Source organism: Geotrypetes seraphini, chromosome 8, assembly GCF_902459505.1.
Source record: "Geotrypetes seraphini chromosome 8, aGeoSer1.1, whole genome shotgun sequence".
Lineage (NCBI taxonomy): Eukaryota > Metazoa > Chordata > Amphibia > Gymnophiona > Dermophiidae > Geotrypetes > Geotrypetes seraphini.
The window spans coordinates 33002774-33023185 of NC_047091.1; the positions used below are offsets into that span (position 1 = coordinate 33002774).

The following is a 20412-nucleotide window of genomic DNA, read 5'->3' on the forward strand; positions in this document are numbered from 1 at the left end:
CCTTTTCCATGGATAAAACAGAGATTTACCCACCCACCCATCCACCACCACCACTGCAAGCAACTAAAACTTGGCCACAATGGGTCTTTATGAGATTCTTATGTTAATCAAGTCTTTAATACAGTTTTATTTATTCATTCTTAATTTCTTATTGGTCCATTCCTTGGTCCTTCACATTTTTTGTTATTTCTAATTAAGAACGACACAAAACAATGAACGTCATCAGGGTTTTGAATGGTATGTTAAATGACTCAGAGGAACAGGGAGCTCCGAGAAGTAGATCGTTGACCGTACCTCAGCTATGCTGATCGAAATGATGAATATGGGTGGAGGAATGCAATTAGCTCGTTCTAGATAAGTATCTCTGGAATCTTCAGGAAGCATCCACTTGGAAATGGACCTGTGGACCTTGTCGCACCAAGCGCAAGCTTGGCATGGTCTTTCGTCTTCAGGGGCCTCCTCATCTTCTGCCTTCTCATCAGAACCTCTGTTCATGCTTTCTTCCTCCATGACGTGGCTCCTGTACTGGAAGACTAGGACCTGCCTGGCAAGAGATGAGTGAATTTCATGTAACACAAACACAGTTTATCAGACAGAAGCAGAAAGTTTTAAAGGTGTTGTACACTAGCCTTGTACCCCGGAGGCAAAAATGAAATTATGGAGGTGGACCTCAGCCCGACCTCCCAATGGTTGTTTCAGTGTTTTATAAAAATGTAACATTAAGAACTGGAAGGTTCTCTGTGGTAGTGCTGAGAACAGGCCTGCAGAGGGACCTGGGTTCAATTTCCAAGTCATGTCTCCCATTCCCTGAGCACTGAGACAGGGACCAAGTTTGTCCCCATCCCATCATGCTTTGGCTAGATTTAGGACTCGGTGATTACAGGATTCCAGAAAGCGCTCTGGTGGGTAGCCCCCTCCCCCCACCTCCAACTACCACATTTTGCAAAGGGAAATTTTGTGGTAGTTTATCTTAGAAAATGTGACTGCAGTCTCACATAAAATTTAAAAACAGCAAACACAATTTTTCAGGGGGAGGGAGGTATAAGAAAAAATAGGAACAAAATTGTAGGAATAGCAATCTGAATTTGATAGTGTACATTTGGTTCATTAGCAAGCCTTGTAAAATTTAATGCTACATAAAATCATTTTGTGGATGAAAACATCTCACCCGGCAGTATTGGCAGCAACTGCACAATCTCCCTACTTTATTATATATAAAGCATGGGACCCCATAAAAAAAAAGCAAAAATTTCTAAAGGAGGATTGAATAATAACTGTTGGCCTTGCTTCAAAAAAACAAGAACTTTTTTCCCACTTACTAGTTTATTATGACTCACTTGTTGTTTGTACACACTGGAATCACTAATCCTTCTAAACCGAGAAGGTCCTCCAACCACATTGCTACCAGTAGGGGGTGCTGTTTCAATATTTTGTTTTTCAATCTCTAGAAAGCAGGTTCCCTGAAGTCCTGTAGAGATGGTTTTGTCCCTCATTGTTGAACATGCAATAGTGAAACAGCACCACCCCCTGGCAGGACTGTAGGTGGAGGACTCCCGCTCAGTTTAGAGAGGATAAAGACTGGAATTCAATCTGGTATCAAATTTATAGCCTTCTACCCATTGACAAATCTGTACCTATTTCTTACAAAATTGATATACTCTGCTCCTCAGCTGCAGACCTGATATTTATCAGATATTCTCAATCTTTTGACATGACTGCCCTTGCAACACGCCTCATCATTCGCTATCGGAAAGGTAACTCGAAAACTAAGTGCTCCTTTTACGAAGCCACATTAGCGGCTTCTGCGTGCGTGACTTTTCATCACGCGCTAACCCCCGCACTAGCCTAAAAACTACCGCCTGCTCAAGAGGAGGCGGTAGCGCGGCCGGTGGTTTAGCATGCGGTATTACGCACGTTAAACCGCTAATGCGCCTTTGTAAAAGGACCCCTAAGTGCACAGCAATGATGGAGCCATTCATGCTTAATTGGGAAGTATGAGGAAGGTAGAGCCTTAAAGAATCACACTCTCAAATCTATCTTGGCGACTTGGGCACCATCACATGGATTTTGTAATAGCATCTGAAAACTCCTGTTATATTATCCACTAAAACAAACAGACGAAAGAAGAAGCTTCTCGCCTTAAGATGCAAACAGTACAACAGAAAGGCAAGGGAGGCGTCCAATCAGCCAATAAACGGTCTTTATTCGAACAGAGGATCCTAGTTTTGGCGTGTGTAAAACACCTTCCTCAGGGGACGCTGACGCTGAAATCACTGCAGCGCGCTTAAAAGATGCTGATAATTAGTCTCCCCCCAAAAAAGAGGCAGACGCGCCAAACTGGCCGCAGTTTTACACACGCCGAAACTGGGATCCTTGTTGGGACCATGTGTTCGAATATTGGCTGATAGGACGCCCCCCTTGCCTTTCTGTTGTACTATAGTATTCTTAATTTATTAAAAATCAAACAAACAGAAAAAATCATTTTAATTCTCATTAGCCCACAAATTAACCTGGATAATGTTGATTAACCATGTGTTAAAAAGTTCTAGTGCACGCTAAATGCTAAGGCCTCCATTATATTCTATGAACGCCCTAGCACTTAGGGCTCCTTTTACGAAGCCGTGGTAGCGGTTTAATGCGCCTAATAGCGCGCGCTAAACTGCCGGCCGCGCTAGCCGCTACCGCCTCCTCTTGAGCAGGCGGTAATTTATCGGCTAGCGCGGGGGTTGGCGCGTGATTAAAAGTCACGCGCAATAAAGCCGCTACCGCGGCTTCGTAAAAGGAGCCCTTAGCGTGCGTTAAATCAGCACACCTTAATAAAAAGGATCCCACAGTTTATTAATATAAATAAAATTTTGAAGAAATGTCCACACACCGAGAAAGTGCAAAAGTAACCTAAAATTTAACCTTTTTTTTCTTTCTTTTTTTTTTTTACTGTTCACATCCTTATTAGAAAAGCGATTTGTTTGCTCCTCTGTGGCGACCCTTAACCTCAGCTCTGAAATGCAGAAGCTTTTGCATTCTACCCTCAGCTTCAGCACCAGCAGAAAGCCTGCACTTTACCAGCCTGGGGAAAAGTTACGTATGCCTTTATTTTTGGATTAAGATCACTCCTTTACAGTGGTAGCAGTGGCGTACCTAGGGTATGTGGCACCCGGGGCCCATCATTTTTTGACACCCCCCCCCCCCCCCTCATGTAAAATTTTTTTTTTTTTTTTTTTGCAATAACCATGAAATGGAAATAAATGGTCAGAATAGAAACAGGCAGTGAAAATTTTCTTTTTTTTTTTTTTTTTTTTTTTCCAAAGTATTTTTATGAGAATGGCAAAAGGTCCAGACAAGCAACCATGGTCTGTACAGAAACTTATACATTATCAAAAAGAACACAGAATGAGAGTAACAGCAACAACAAGCATGAACAAGCCTCTCCCAAGAGAAAATTGCCAATGAGAGGCATAGCAATACACAACAAAAGGCCAAAACTTGGGGCAAGCAAACAAATCCCACCCCAGAACCCACAAGAATAATAAGCCGGACTAGACCCTCAGCCATATTTTATAATGAAAAAAAACCCCCACAAGCAACAACACCCAGACCGCTCACCAGACACACCAATCCGCACAACAAGCACCCAAGAAACACCCAGCCACCACCCAGACAAAACTACCAGACACACCTACCCCACCAAGCCCAGACCCAACCCCCCCTCCCCAGAGAGTGCAAGCGCAAAGTGGACCGTGAAAAGGGCAGCTGCAGAAGTGGAAAGCCCCAGATAAGTAGGTTAGCTAAAGAAAGCCCACAGATAGAAGAAATCAGGATAACAGAAGTTCCAACAAATGCTCCCACAGAAAATTTTCTTTTATTGAACCTCATTTATGTAACCATTATTCCAAACATAACATAACATAAATTATGTCTGAATTGTCATGACATCAGAAGTACATATGGAGTAGTTGCAGGTGATGCTTGGGACAGTTCTGATTATGTTAGTTTGGTTTTATGTGTTTTTTTAATAGAAGGGTTTTTATTTCTTTTTTTAAGGTTTTGTAGTTTGTGGTCGAGGTCAATAGGTTGTAGAGTTGGGGTCAAGTGTTGTAGCTCGAATGGCTAGGAGGTTGTCGAACAGTTTTTTTCTTTTGACGTTTTTGGTTGGAGGGTGTGTGAATGGTGCGTGAGTTCTCCTATGTCTGTTTGAAGTGGATTGAATTATTTAGCTGAAGAAATTAGTTACCCCCCCCCCATTCCACACACATTAATTCTCTTCCATTTTTGTTCCCATTATAAAAAAACACTGATAAGTTCCCAGGAAAAAAAATACATTAAAATAAGAAGTGAAAACAAAGGCCCCTACAGATGAGAACATAACATAAGAATAGCCTAACTGGGTCACACCAATGGTCCATCATGCCCAGTAGCCCATTCTCATGGTAGCCAATAGTGCTGCCCGATTCAGAGAAAAATATTTCATTCGATCCGATTCACCCTGTTGAATCGATTTTTCGATTAGATTCACTGTTAATGACACCGCTTTTTAAGTTTAAACAAAGTATAACAATAAATTTCACAACAACAATAAATTTCACAAAGTACTTAAAAAAAAAAAAATCACATTTTTTCCATTAAAGCAGTTCTGGAGACATTTGCTTGAACAGTCTTTTTTCCCAGTCCATAAGCAAGCAATATGAAAAAGATTTCCTTAATTATCTACTCAAACATTTTTGCTATTTACTTTCATTGTACCTATACTATTATTCAGTAGAAAAAAATGGACTTAACTGTGCAGGAAATGAATCTCCTCATACACCCACCATATAGTGCAAAAATGTGCAAAGGTCTGTTTTTTTCTTTCGATCACTACATAGCCTAATGCCACACAAGCAGCGCTGTTACAAACATATTCTGAAGGTCAATGCTAAGGTTGACAAAGTTTCCTTCCTTGGACCAGAAGGAGATACTGACAAACCACTGGAAGAGATTCTAAAACAACTACCCAGAAATAACACCCAAAGACCCACTCAGTGTGTGAACCAGTTGAGTGGAGTGGACTAACTGGGGGTGGAATGGGCCCAGAGTTTGCTCAGCAGAATTTCCCAGACTACCTCTTCCTCTCAACACACTGACATGCTACCACCACCACCAACACTAGGAACACCTCACCGAGTATGCCAGCAATGCTTATAAACTTAATAAAACACATTATTATATTTTCTTATAAAGCATATATTTTAACTGAACTCAGCCTTGCCATTCACAAAAATAGAAAAGTTCCCATTTCAAGCTGTCTCATGTACACTTTTCAAATCTAACATATTGTAATCACAAAACAGAAAATAAAATTATTTTTTCTACCTTTTGTTCTCTGATCAATATTCAAATCTTGTTGGTCCCAGGCTCTTGTTGTCTTGCTTGCCAGGGTCTCCTTTCTCCGTGCTAACCATCCGTCTGCCATCTCTGTTCTCCCCTTCCGTTTCCCTTCCCTCTCCCGGAGATCTGGCATCTTTCCTTTTTTTTGTCTCCATCCACAGATTCACCTTTTCTCAACTCCCCACCACCCCAGGATCCACCATCTCTCCCTTTCTGTTCCCAACTATCCTCCTATCCAGTATCTCTATCCCCCCTCCACACCATCCCCTGTTTCCAAGTTCTCTCCCTTTCTGTTCCTTCCCTCCCTAAATCCCATTATGCACCATCTCTCTCCCACTCCTCTGTTTTTAGACCCATTATTTCTAACCCCCAAAGTCTGGCATATGCATGTATCTTTGAACCCCCCCTTCCCTCTCTCCCTCTGTGTACTTTTACACCAGGACCCCCCTCCCCCGAAGGTCTGTCCCCCCTCCGAAGGGCTACACCCCACCCCTGAAGACCTGCACCCCCCGAAGGACTTTACCTCCCACCCGAAGGTCTGTCCCCCTCTGAAGGCCTAAACCCCACCCCTGAAGGACTGCACCCCCCCCGAAGGCCTGCACTCCCTTGAAGGTCTGCACCCCCCAAAGGCCTACACCCCCCCCCCGAAGGTCTGCACCCCCCTGAAGGCCTGCCTGCCCCCCTTGAAGGCCTGCACCCCTTGAATGTCTGCACCCCCCCCCCGAAGGCCTGTCCCCCTTGAAGGCCTGCCTGCCTGCCTGTCACCCCCTCCCCCTTGAAAGCCTGCTTGCCTGCCCGCCCGCCCCACCCTGAAGGCCTGATGCCCCGACCCACCCCGAAGGACCGCTCGCCCCCCTGGCCTCCCCGCACCACCTATGAACAGCCGCAGCAGGATCGCGAAGTCAGCGTCGGGTACCAGCCCTAAGGGGGTGTTCCCGGCCTTGCCGTTCAGTCCCCCGCCACCCCCGAAGGACCGCTCGCCCCCCTGGCCTCCCCGCACCACCTATGAACAGCCGCAGCAGGATCGCGAAGTCAGCGTCAGCGATCCCTGCTGCTTCCTGCGCCACGGTCCCGCCCCTCCTCTGACGTCAGAGGAGGGGCGGGATCGCGTCGTAGGAAGCAGCGCAGGGATGCTGACGCTGACTTCGCGATCCTGCTGCGGCTGTTCATAGGTGGTGCGGGGAGGCCAGTGGGGCGAGCGGTCCTTCGGGGGTGGCGGGGGACTGAACGGCAAGGCCGGGAACACCCCCTTAGGGCTGGTACCCGGGGCGGCCCGCCCCCCCCCCCTAGGTACGCCACTGAGTGGTAGATCGAGGTAAATTGTATTCAGGTTCTCTCCCCAGCAAAGGGTGAGAAACCTTAGAGGCATGTCATATAAAAAAAAAATCTTTTGAACTGAACTGAAAGACAGAGCTGGTGAGAGAACCAGAAATGATGATCCCTGTTACAAAGTCACTCTTGTTCAGTATTTGAATGAGTAACTTTGTGGAAATGTAGCAAAAAGACTGCAGGGTACTGTGTTAGTATTGGAACATAAGCACATAGATCAGTCTTAATGGAGGAAAAAAAGCCTCAGACAGGGGCCCGCCCACCTCCACAATGGTGGAATAACGGTGTTCGAGCGGTCACTTCACTGGCTAAAAACCTCCTAGCAAAAATGGTTCAAACAATGTGCTTTTTTTCCTCCATTAAGACTGGTCTATGTACTTATGTTCCAATACTAACACAGTACCCTTTTTGATTCTCCATTTTTGTGAAAGTGTATTGTTGACTATCAGTGGTTTTCACATATCCGAGTCATTTTTGCAAAAAGACTGCAGGACATTTGAGAAGGATTTTGCTTGCTTGGTATCTGGCAGTTTCTTTCTTCGCTGCCTCTATTTCTAGTGGTTTAAACTGTAAATCTAAGCTACAAGACATGTTCACTCAATTAGGAAAGACATGTCATCATTTTAAAACCAGCATCCGTTCTTTCTCCTTTTTTTGTCATTTTTTTTGTTTGAAGCAACACACACAAAAACAACAAAATGTCATTTTGTTTCGTGTCCGTTTTAGTGTGCGCTAAATTATTTTACCACATGTTAAAGTGATTTAGTGCGGGCTAAACCGACAGCAATTAAACCACAGATTGCTCCATGCCAAGCCTTCACTGGAAGCCATTCCTTCTGTGCCGGTCTCTGTTTACACAGGAGGAAAATACACCGAATATAACAAGGTCAGTGTTCAAATGCACTTGGGTGGCCAGGCGTGGAACTGATCCCATAAAAGATTTTTTTAAAAATCCAGACCACTTGAACACATTATTTATTTATTATAAAATTTTCTATACCGTTTAAAACGAAACGGTTTACATAATTTGCATACATAATTTTAAAGCAGCGACATGATAAAATAAACACACAAAGAATCCTCAGAATTCATGACTACAAAATAATGCCATAGCTTGCATACTAAAGACCTTGAATAGTTCATCAATTCTGCCAGGGAGGAAAATTATTTTCTAAACATGCCTTTTTCACGGCAATTCCGTATCTGACCGACCAGAGAGGTCCATAACTTAACTCCTGCACTGCAAAAAGTCATTTTCCCAGTCTCGACAAGCCTTGGATTCACAGTCGTCTTCAGTAACGCTAGATTCTCAGAGTGCAGTGATCTTTTTGGTGTATAACTAACCCCCTCTTTTACTAAGGTGCAATACCGCTAACGCGTCCATAGACTGACATGCATGTGTTAGCGTTTAGCGACCGCTAATTGGTTAACGCACCCTAGTAAAAGAGGGCCTAAGTGTATTATTTCTAGACATTTAGAATTATCCATCCAAAAATGGGGCCGTGCTATTTAGACCTAAACGTTCATCTATTCTAATGGATGATACTCAGCTGCTAAGAACATAAGAACATGAGCAGTGACTCGGCTGGGTCAGACCAGAGGTCCATCGTGCCCAGCAGTCCGCTCATGCGGCAGCCCAACAGGTCTAGGACCTGTGTAGTATTCCTCTATCTATACCCCTCTATCCCCTTTTCCTTCTGGAAATTGTCTAATCCCTTCTTGAACCCCAATACCGTACTCTGTCCTATCACGCCCTCTGGGAGCGCATTCCAGATGTGCACCACCCTTTGGGTGAAGAAGAACTTCCAAGCACTTGGTTCTGAATCTATTCCCTCTTAATTTTTCTGAATGGCCTCTTGGTCTTGAAGTTTTCAAAAGTTTGAAGCATCTGTCCCCATTTTTGCGTTTACGAATATATACCAGTTTACACACATAAAACTCGCTGGTCTAAGCTCCCCCACCCCCACCCGAAACGTACACACACTCTTGTAGAGTGTTAGTTGGCCTGTACAGAGGTGAATTTTAAATGGAGCCCAAGCAGAATTATAATTTGTGTGGATAATTTACAAAAATCCTTTCCCTGGCCTCGGTGGCATAGTAAGTGGGGTGGTCCGCCCTGGCGCCATAATGGGGGGGCACTGGCACCCCTCCTCCTCTCCGCTCCCCCACCTCTTCCCATACCTCAGGTTGATGTCAACGACGTGCTCTTCGCAACCCCGTCAGCTCTTCCGCTGATGTCACTTCTGGGTGCCACGCACAGGAAGTGACATCAGAGAGAGAGCCGACGGGTTCACAAGGAAAACATTGTTGACTGCCACAGAGGAACAACTTCAACTAGGGGTACAAGGGGAGGGGGATGTGCAGCAGGCAGAACCGGGGAAGGAGCGGGGGGGGGAAGCACCACCGCCCCGGACGCCTCTCACCCTTGCTACGCCACTGCCTGACCTCATATACCAGCACCCACCATTAGGACATCTAGCAACACTTAAGCCCGCTTAGGTGCCTCTAGGAGTGATTCTGTTGATTGACAGCTGTGCTGAGCGGTGCCTAGGAATTACTTTACTGGAGGATCCAATTTAAATGTGCATCTTCTCCCTGGAAAAGAGGAGACTGAAAGGGGACATGATTGAAACATTCACGGTACTGAAGGGAATAGACTTAGTAGATATGGACAGGCTGTTCACCCTCTCCAAGGTAGGGAGAATGAGAGGGCACTCTCTAAAGTTAAAAGAGGATAGATTCCGTACAAACGTAAGGAAGTTCTTCTTCACCCAGAGAGTGGTAGAAAACTGGAACGCTCTTCCGGAGGCTGTTATAGGGGAAAACACCCTCCAGGGATTCAAGACAAAGTTAGACAAGTTCCTGCTAAACCAGAATGTACACAGGTAGGTCTAGTCTCAGTTAGGGCGCTGGTCTTTGACCAAGGGCCGCCACATGAGCGTACTGCTGGGCACGATGGACCACTGGTTTGACCCAGCAGCGGCAATTCTTATGTTCTTATGTAATTTTCAAAATCCTATATGGTATTTTTTTTCTCCTTTGGTTCCTGTCTCATTTAATTCACAAGAAATCTCTAATTCTAGGTGCTCTCAGAGATATAAACGTGACTTTCCCACTGATAGGCTGCTATCTTAATGCATTCTGCTTCCTTTTTTCAATCAAGTTCCTTATATTCAACTTGATGTATTTGATCTGTTCTATGTATTACTTCTTTCCCTGCCAAGCCGGTAATTTCTGCATTATATTGTAAATGCTTCCTGTCTTTATCTGTTTTTAAGTCCATTGTTCTAATTTGTATTTTATCTGTATCCCATGTATTAGCTCACCTTGTGGTGAACCGCTTAGAACTTTTTCGGTATGGCGGTATATAAGAATAAAATTATTATTATTATTAAAAGAATGAAAACTATGGCCAACTTTTGTCGATCATTCTCTTTTTTAATTGGAGTTCTCTCTCATCTACCCACTTTTCGTAAAGTACCGAAGACATATTTATTTCAGAAATTTACTAATGATCCTTCTTTTTCAAATAATCAGTCATAAAAGATGAAATTCTGGCCTAAAAGATATAGGGCTCCTTTTACGAAGCCGCATTAGCGGTTTAAAGCGTGCAATAGCACGCGCTAATTTGCCGGCCGCGCAAGCCGCTACCGCCTCCTCTTGAGCACGTAGTAGTTTTTCGGCTAGCGCAGGGCTTAGCGCGTGATAAAAAGTCGCGTGCAATAAAGCCGCTAACGCGGCTTCATAAAAGGAGCCCATAGTTTCTGCTCTAATCTCCTGTATAATTTTATTAATATTTTGTTAACCGAGTCGAGCCCTCCTTTTGGGATGAATCGGTATAAAAAAAAAAAAAAAATGAAAGATTAGATTAGATTAGAATCAGACCCTTAATCCCCAACCAGTGGGTCTGCTGGGGATATTAACTGGGCAGTACCGCTGAATATTCTCTCCGACTTCCATGGCACTGTCTGATTAATGCTGGGGTGGTTGGTGTCCACATACCGAACTGGACCACACAAAAAACAGTCCCAGTAGGTGCACGGGTATCAACACTGAATACTGGCTAACATCCGCACAATTTTCAGGTCCACTAAAGGTCCTGGATATTCAGAGTGCCTTTTACAAAGCCTTTATCGCATGCACCGGATTAGAGCGTGCTATAGCGCGCGCTAGCCGGAAATCTACCGCCTGCTCAAAAGGAGGCAGTAGCAGCTAGCCCGTGCGGCAGGTAAAAGGAGCCCTCAGCGTCTGTATCCGGATATAGACCTCTACTCAATATTGAGGTCTTATCCGGCCCATGGCTGTCAACAGCTTTAAAACCGCGCAGGCATTGCCCAGATGGTTTTTGAGTGCCCTTGTTTCTTCAGCAGAGTTTGTTGCTTCTAATATATTGATTACGGTAAGTTACCACCCCACCAATTCTGCTGCCCAAGTAAACCTTTGAGCATTGCTAAGTTCCTGAAATATGCAGCCGGCTAAAGAGAGACAGGCATCGATAGTCACACAGATTAAATGTAGGTGTGGAGCGACTGAAACTAAGCATATTGGCCTCGCTGTGTCTGTATTGGTTAATGGACTGGCACCAAAAACGTCAGCAGTGCAAGACAAGCAAGCAAGAATCCAGAGGACTGTGGTAAATGTGGTTTCCTAGAGCCAGTCCCATGTTACTCAACAATTCCCGTTGAGTTATTTTCAAAGAGAAGGTCCTTGCCCTTTCCAAGCTGCAAAGAGCAACTCCACCCATTCTCCCACTGTTCCTCACCAGCAGCCACAACTAAACTGGGAGAGAGGCATGGGCAGTCCTAAACGTGGCATGCAGCTTCTGTTTCATGCAACCAGATCGCCCGGTGCGGCCCCACCCTGCTAAGCGAGACACAATTTCTGAAACACCCATTAAGTGAAGGAAGAACAACATAATTCATTTGTCCCTTCCCCCAGGACCTTACAGCATCAGTGCTGGTTTGTTTCTATATAAGTCTTTAGAAACAAGTCTTAAGAGTCTCCCAGTCAGATAGACTACACACAGGGGTGTCAAATGTCGGTCCTCAAGGTCCGCAATCCAGTCGGGTTTTCAGGATTTCCCCAATGAATATGCATGAGATCTATGGGAATGCACTGCTTTCAATGCATATTCATTGGGGAAATCCTGAAAACCCGACTGGATTGCGGCCCTCAAGGAGGGACTTTGAGACCCCTGATCTAAGGTTTGACTCTGAGAATATTAATTTAGGATTAGATACATTTATTGGTTTATTGTCTCTCTGTTATAAAAAACAAACAAACCCATGCATACCTGCAGGGGTGTCAAATGTCAGTCCTCGAGGGCCGCAATCCAGATCCCTGCCTTAGATGGATGGGTTGGGGGGAGGGAGTAGTTTGTACTTCTAGATTTTGGCCAGTCAGCATATGCTGTGCCAGTCCATAGACCTCTGTATTGCAAGGGGATTTGCATGCATTTACTAAACCGCGATTAAAACAATATGCATAATTCATTGTGTATATCCTGAAAACCTGAGGACTGGGTTGAAAACCTCTCTGAACTTCCTTGGTATTTCCCCATAGCTTAGACCAGTGGTTCTCAACCCTGTCCTGGAGGACCACCAGCCAGTCAGGTTTTCGAGATAGCCCTAATAAATATGCATGAGACAGATTTGCATGTAATGGAGGTGACATGCATGCAAATCTGCCCCATGCATATTCATTAGGGCTATCTCCAGGACAGGGTTGGGAACCACTAGCTTAGACCACTTTAATCTCCTTCAAGATGTTCATTAAGACTTTCTGCCATTTCTTTCCATTGTACCTTTGTCAGTCAGCTACAGTTTTTCCGTATAACATCATTTCTTTACAAAAACAGGCTAGATTAATTAATGCAGAAGTCCCGCGCAACCTCGCAGACTTATTACAAAAATACTTTTAGATAATATGTATTTTGGGGCAGAGTTTGGGGACTATTATCATCATCTTTATCATTACACAATACCAGCCTTACATTTGTCTGATCTCAGCCATGAGTGCTTCCTTCTCCAACCCACCCCTGAAAATAATTGAAATAAAAGTCAGGGACTTTCCTATTATATCCAGAAGAGGAAGAACATTAGGAAGAACCACCCTTAAACCCCAGAATCTGTAATTAAATAGTTTTATGAAAGTCACCTTGGTTTCTTGAACTTTGCCTGGGTCCATTCATAGACTGAATAACAGCTGAAGTAGAGAATGACACGGTGACAAAATTCATCACCGTTCCCGTCCCTGCGGATAACTGCGGGAAACCATCTTCATGTCATTCTTTAAGGAGAGAGGGAAGAATCAGAGTATGAATGGCCACAACCACTGATCCACAAGCTTTGCTTTGAAGAATGCTGGTGTAGAAGGACTGAGGTTGAAATAGACACTAGAAAATGACATGGGATTATTTCCTGCGGTTATCTGTGGGGACGGGAACGGTGATGAATTTTGTCACCGTGTCATTCTCTAAGCTGAAGTTCTAACATGCACAACCGCATTAGGTTCTATAATAATAATAATAATTTATTCTTGTATACCGCCATACCGGGGAAAGTTCAAGACGGTTCACAAAAAGCAGAACATAAAATGCAGATAAAAGTACAAGCAGATAAAATACATCAGGTTAAAAAAAAACAACTTAATAAGTTAAAACAAGATGCGTTAAGATACCAACCTATTGATAGTGTCTTTAACAGTTTTCTGAAATCAAAATAGCAAGAAGCCTCTAACAAAATTTTTCCAAGCCATATATTCAATTTAGCAGCCTGAAATGAGAGAGTTCTTGCAAAGAACTTCTTGGAACGACAAGATTTTGTAGAGGGATATGTAAACAGGTGCACTCCGCGTGTGTTCTTGTTAGAGTGATTCAAAGTAAGGAACAAGATACCCAGGTGACCTACCAAAAACTGATTTATAACAAATACAAGAGAATTTAAACAAAATTCTAGATTCTATCGGTAATCAATGAAGTTTCTAATAAAAAGGAGTAATGTGCTCCCATTTTTTTAAACCAAAGATAAGGTGAACAGCAGTATTCTGAATCACTCTCAATTTTTTAAGAATTTTTTTGTAGGCACCTAAATCTAATATAATAAAATGGTAAGCCGCGCATGCGCACTTCCTATGCGTGCGTCCGTTTTCTGTGAGCTGTAGCGACCCATAGGAAGTGCGCATGCGCGGCTTACGGTCTGGCCTCACGCGAGGCAAGACAAGAGCGCATGCGCGCCCTTCCCTGCTCTCCACCTGCGGAGCGGCGGCTGCCGGCCGCTAGCACCCCCTGCCCTCTCCGTCACCTCCCGGCTCCAGCGGTGTAGGCAGCACTATAAACACGCTGCTTCGCGCCCTTCTCTGCCGATTTCCTCTGTCACGTCTCTGATAACATCATCGGAGACAGACGCGGCAGAGGAAATCACCAGTAGAAGGCCGCGAAGCAGCGTGTTTAAAGTGCTGCCTACGCGGCTGGAGCCCTGAGGTTTGTCGGCGGTGGGAGGGTCAGGAGCAGGCCGGATCGACAACGGCAGTAAAAGAAGGGGGAGGGGCCGAACAGAGCAGGGAAGAGAAGGTAAGAGAAGGGAAAGGGGGAGTGGGGGAAAATGCTGCTACTGCTTCTACACAGGAAAGGGGGAGGGAAATGCTGTTGCTGCTGCATAGGGAAGTGGGATGGAAATGCTGCTGCACAGGGAAATGGGGAAAAATGACAGACAGACAGCGGGAGGGAGGGAGACAGAAAGAAAGAAAGACACAGGGGCAGGGAGAGGGACAGAAAGACAGACAGAGAAAGGGGGCCAAAGAGAGAGAGTCAGCGGGAGAGGGAAAGGGGGCTGCTTTGGGGGGAGGGGTGTGTTTGGGGCAAGCAACTTTGCTCTGGGGGGGAAGACAGAAGGGGCCATGGAGAGACAGGGAGAGGGATAGGGGGCTGCTTTGGGGGGGAGGGGTGTGCTGGGGAGAGACAGAAGGGGCCATGGAGAGATAGGGAAAGGGGGCTGCTTTGGGGGGAGGTGTGCTGGGGACAGACAGCTTTGCTCTGGGGGGGAAGACAGAAGAGGGCCATGGAGAGACATTTTGGGAGGAGGTGGGTGCTGGGGGTAGACAGCTTTGCTCGGGAGGGAGGGGGAGACAGAAGGATGTACAGCGGCCAAGGAGAGAGAGATAAAGAAACACAGACAGACAGACACATCTATTCTAGCACCCGTTAATGTAACGGGCTTAAAGACTATTATATAATATTGCAGTAATCAAGAATACTTAAATTGAGGACTGTACCAATACACGAAAATAAGTTTCATCAAAATATTTCTTAATGGTGCGAAGCTCCCAAAGCACCGAAATACATTTCTTAAACAATAAATCAGTGTGTTGTTCCAATGTGAGATGTTTGTCCAGAGTCACACCCAGTACTTTTACGGATTGTTCTATATTGTGGTCCAAACCATTCACATGAATCATTGTTTCTTTGATCTTATCGTTGGGAGTTGCTAGAAAGAATTTAGTTTTTTCCGCATTTAGTTTCAATTTAAAAGTGGTCATACAGAGTTCAATCTGACTTAAAATGGTCACTTAACGAATTTATAAACTCAGACGACAGATAGGTTAACGGGATAACTATAGTAACGCCAGTTAATTGTGTCGCAATCTAAGAAAAAGTCTTAGTGCAAGGCAACAATGTCAGTTGGGCTCTATTTATAACTAAACATATTTAGCTAATTGAAACAATATATCTCTGGCAAATGAAATGATAAAAAGTTTGGGGACAACTTTCCTATGAGGAGAGGCTAAAGCAGCTGGGGCTCGACAGCTTGGAGAAGAGATGGCTCACGGTGATATGATGGAGCTCTATAAAATAATGAATGTCTTGTAGTCGAGGGATGCCATCAGTAGATTGGCGATTTGGTTGTTTAGTTTGGCTGCTTGAATGGCCAGGAAGCCATCATTTAGTTTTTTTCCGTTTGACCTCCTTAATTGGGGGGTATGAGAATGGGGTGTGAGTTTTCCTATGTCTGGTTGCGGTGTTGTGGATGAGAATGACATGTTCCCGCAGGAATTCAATTTCTCCGTCCTGTCCCCATGAGTTTTCTCGCTATCCCTACCCCATTCCAGTAAGCACTGCCTTAACCGCAATGTCTCGAACACTTATGATTTTAAAGTGTTTGAGGCTTGTGCAGATGAGGACGGAGCTTAGGCATTGGCGGAATGAGGCATTATGACATCACAATCTGAGCTCTAGAATGTTGCTACTTAGGATTTTGAAGTGTTTGAGGCTTGTGCGGATGAGGGCGGAGCTTAGGCATTGGTGGAATGAGGCATTATAACATCACAATCTGAGCTCTAGAATGTTGCTGCTTAGGATTTTAAAGTGTTTGAGGCTTCTCTGGATGAGGGCGGAGCTTAGGCATTGGTGGAATGCGGCATTATGACATCACAATCTGAGCTCTAGAATGTTGCTACTTATGATTTTCAAGAGTTTGAGGCTTGTGCAGATGAGAACGGAGCTTAGGCATTGGTGGAATGAAGCATTATGACATCACAATTTGAGCTCTATAATGTTGCTACTTAGGATTTGAAAGTGATTGAGGCTTGTGTAGATGAGGATGGAGCTTGTAGGAATGGGGCATGGGCAGGAAAAGAACTCAATGGGATGGGAAAATGAGTTCCCACAGGGACAGGGAAAAATTTGTCCCTGTGTCATTCTCTACTTGGGAGAACAGTATAGAAAATTGAATAAATAGTGTGAAGAGTTTCAGCCTCTGGTAACCAGAGCTGGTACTGTGACATCATAATGTCTCATTCCACCAATAAGAGCCAACCTCATCAGTGATGTCACAATGGCTTGATTGTCCTATATTTGGCTCACTTTTATTACATTTTGATTTCTAGAGTAGTGGAGTGTAGAGAATAAAGAACCCACAAAATATACACAAAAAAGAGGCAACCGTGATAGATGTGAATATCCTTCAGATTTTAAAGAAAGATTAGCAACTCAGGAGCAAACGGACCTCAAGTGTAGAGAATGGCATGGGGACAAATGTGTTCCGTTCCCGCAGGGACTCAATTTCCCTATCTTGTTCCCACATGTTTTGTCCCTGTCCCTGTCCCATTCCTGTAAGCTCTGCCTTAACCACACAAGCCTCAAACACTTATGATTTTAAACTGTTTGAGGCTTGTGGAGATGAGGACGAAGCTTGAAGGAATGGGGCAGGGACAGGACAGGAAAATGAATTTCCAAGCGGACGGGGAAAATTTTGTCCCCATGTCATTCTCTAATGCAAATCACTTGTTCACTCTTTCCAAAATTACTAGGACTAGGGCTATGATTTAAAACAAACCGGAGAAAATATTCCTTCACACAATTAACACAAAATATGATTTTTAAATTAGGGCAGTCGTTCTCAACTCTGTCCTCGGGATGCGCACAGCCAATCAGGTTTTCAGGATGCCCACAAGATAAATTTGCATGCAGGTTTATTGTATGCTAATTTATTGTGCCTATCCTGGAATCCTGATTGGCTGGGTGTGTCCTGAGGATTGGGTTGAGACCCCTTGCTTTAAGTATCTTAAAAAATGCTCCACATTTATAGAGACTGGGGGGAGGGGTAAATGATATAATGACATGGGACAATTTTGTCCCTGTTCCCTCGGGATCTATCTCCATTCCTGCAAGCTCTGTCCTCCTCATCTGCACAAGCCTCAAACACTTATGATTTTAGTGTTCCAGGCTTATACAGATGAGAACAGAGCTTGCAGGGATGGGACGGGTCAGGGATGTGGAGATCTCTATCCAAAGGGGTTTCGTGTGTCAGTGGAAAAAATGCTCAGTCAATAGGTCTTTGTGGGCTTTTGGCAAGGGAAAAACAGGCTAGCAATTGTTGATCGTTTGGTGAGAACAAACATGACAAGAAGTAAGGGTAAGCTGTCATTTGAAAACAGCACAAAAATGATGACCTTTGTTGTTTTATTCTGTGTTTTCAAAACAGATTAACATACAAATAGCAATACTGAGTCAGACCAGTCGTCCATCTAGCCCAGTATCTTTTCTCCACAGTGGCCAGTCCAGATCACGAGTACCTGGCAGAATCCTAATAGTAACAACATTCCATGCAAGCAATGGCTTCCCCCATGTTTGTCTCAATAGCAGACTATGGACTTTTCCTCCAGGAACTTGTCCAAACCTTTTTAAACCCAGCTCCGCAAATCGCTGTTACCACTTCCTCTAGCAATAAGTTCCAGAACTTAACTGTTCTTTGAGAGAAAAAAATGACTTCCTATCTGTTTTAAATATATTTCCATGTAATTTCATTAAGTGTTCCCTGGTCTTTGTGCCTTTTTGAAAGAGTGAAAAAATGGTTCACTTTTACCCATTCTACACCACTCAGGATTTTGTAGACCTCAATCATATCCCCTAAGCTAAGAAGTCCTAAAGTCTTTAGTCTTTCCTCATACGAGAGGAGTCCCATCCCCTTTGCCATCTTGGTCGCTCTTCTTTGAACCTTTTCTAATTCCGCAATATCTTTTTTGAGCTATGGCAACCAGAACTGAATGCGTTACTCAATGTGGCATGCGTTACTCTGTATGGCACCATGGAGCCATACAGAGGCATTATAATATTCTCGGTCTTATTTACCATCCCTTTCCTAAGAATTCCTAGCATCCTGTTTGCTTTTTTGGCCGCCACCACGGCACACTGGGCAGAAGATTTCAGAGTAGTGGTTACAATGATGCCCAGATCTTTTTCTTGGGTGCCGACTCCTAAGGCGGACCCTAGTATCAGGTAACTATGATTTGGATTTTTCTTCCCAATATACATCACTTTGCATTTGTCCACATTAAATATCCTTTTATCTCCTATACATAAGAACATAAGTATAGACCAATGGTCCGTCTTGCCCAGCATCCTGTATCCAACAGTGGCCAACGCAGGTCACAAGTACCTAAGAACATATAAATTGCCACTGCTGAGTCAGACTAGTGGTCCATCATTCCCAGCAGTCCGCTCACGCGGCGGCCCTCTGGTCTAAGACCAGCACCCTAACTGAGACTAGCCCTACCAGCGCACGTTCTTGTTCAGCAGGAACTTGTCTAACTTTGTCTTGAATCCTTGGAGGGTGTTTTCCCCTATAACAGCCTCTGGAAGAGCGTTCCAGCTTTCCACCACTCTCTGGGTGAAGAAGAACTTCCTTACGTTTGTATGGAATCTATCCCGTTGCAACTTTAGAGAGTGTCCTCTCGTTCTCCCTACCTTGGAGAGGGTGAACAACCTGTCCTTATCTACTAAGTCTATCCCCTTCAGTACCTTGAATGTTTCGATCATGTCCCCTCTCAATCTCCTCTGTTCGAGAGAGAAGAGGCCCAGTTTCTCTAATCTTTCGCTGTACGGCAGCTCCTCCAGTCCCTTAACCATCTTAGTCGCTCTTTTCTGGACCCTTTCGAGTAGTACCTTGTCCTTCTTCATGTACGGGGCAGAAACCCAAATAGTAGCAATATTCCAGAATCTCAAAGAGTAGAAACATTTCAGAGCTGAGATCGTGATGTCATAATGCCTCATTCCAACTTTATCAGTGATGTCACAATGGCTTGATTGTCCTATACTTGGTTCAGATAAGAATAGCCAAACTGGATCAGACCAATGGTCCATTTTGCCCAGTATCCTGTTTCAACAGTGGCCAATCCAGGTCACAAGTACCTGGCAGAAACCCAAAGTGTAGCAATAGTCCAGAACCTCAAAGATAAGCAAGATTCCGTGCAGAATCCCAAAGAATAGCAACATTTCACACTGTCTATATGAGGGGAACTTTGGCACACCTGAGTGCCCAAAAGCAAGTTAATTCAAGAAAACATGTAGTTTAAAAGTTAGGCACTAATTTAACATGAACTTTTAACACAAAAATTGGGTAGATCCACAGAATGGTTCCAATGCCTCCCAATCTTTAAATACACAGGGAATCACTGCACTGCCCAGTATGCAAATGTCTGATATTTGCCCCTCCTTCCTTTTGCAAAACGCTTTCATTTTTCCTCTGGTTCTGATTTTGACACTTGCACTTGTTAGGAATTTTTTTTTTTTGCGTTCAAGACTTTTCTTTCCCCTTCCATTCTAGAAAGCAACTATCCTGCAGTTTTTTTATCCAGCTAAAAAGAACAGGTTTCCTGTTGCCATTCTTCCAGCTGCACAAGTGTGTGTCACCGGGAAAGGTCAAATGGGCTCCTAACCCCGGATGAATGCATTCAGACTTACCCGGGGCTTCTTTCTCAGTGTCTCAGCCCGGGATCCTTGTTTTACTCAGTCTCTCTCAGCCCTTCTTGGGAACAGCTACAGCTGAATGGGGAAGAGCAGGGCCAGGAGGTTTGGGAAGTTCCTCTCCGCTGATCCCTCCTTCCTGCTCCATTCCTCCCAAGCCCAGAAGTTTGGTCGAGCTGAGGTCCGCCTCTTGGGCGAGGCTTGAGCCGGGGGGGGGGGGCAGTTACACAGAGATTTGCTGTTGTAGACTAGAGGTATCTCATTTCTCATTGCCGGTACTTTATCTAAGATGTGCAATGTAATCTGAAATTATACGTGCTTATGTTTGCTCTTGTTGCATGATGTGCATTTAATGTCATTTATAGGCATTCCCAGGTTAAGAACGAGTTACGTTTTTAAAGCTGTTCCTAAGTCGGATTTGTACGTAACTCAGAACTTAAGATTCCTGCTGCTTCCCTCTGTTCCGAGTTGACAAAAGG

At 44.4% G+C, this 20412-nt stretch overlaps 1 protein-coding gene across 3 annotated transcripts in view; it reads right to left on the bottom strand.

Moving 5' to 3' along the window:
* The window catches only part of RHBDL2 (rhomboid like 2), a 37861-nt gene extending 17744 nt beyond the window's left edge, over positions 1 to 20117 (bottom strand). Inside the window, exons 1-2 of one of the 3 annotated variants that reach the window (XM_033956184.1) lie at positions 19931 to 20117; positions 295 to 540 (exon numbers count right to left, since the gene is read on the bottom strand). In XM_033956184.1, coding sequence (XP_033812075.1) covers positions 295 to 510 — 216 coding nt within the window. In that variant the 5' untranslated portion in view covers positions 511 to 540; positions 19931 to 20117. Of the gene's footprint in view, positions 1 to 294; positions 545 to 19930 lie in introns of all 3 variants that reach the window. The other 2 variants (XM_033956183.1, XM_033956185.1) reach the window with 2 other exon arrangements.
* Positions 20118 to 20412: the final 295 nt, after the last annotated feature.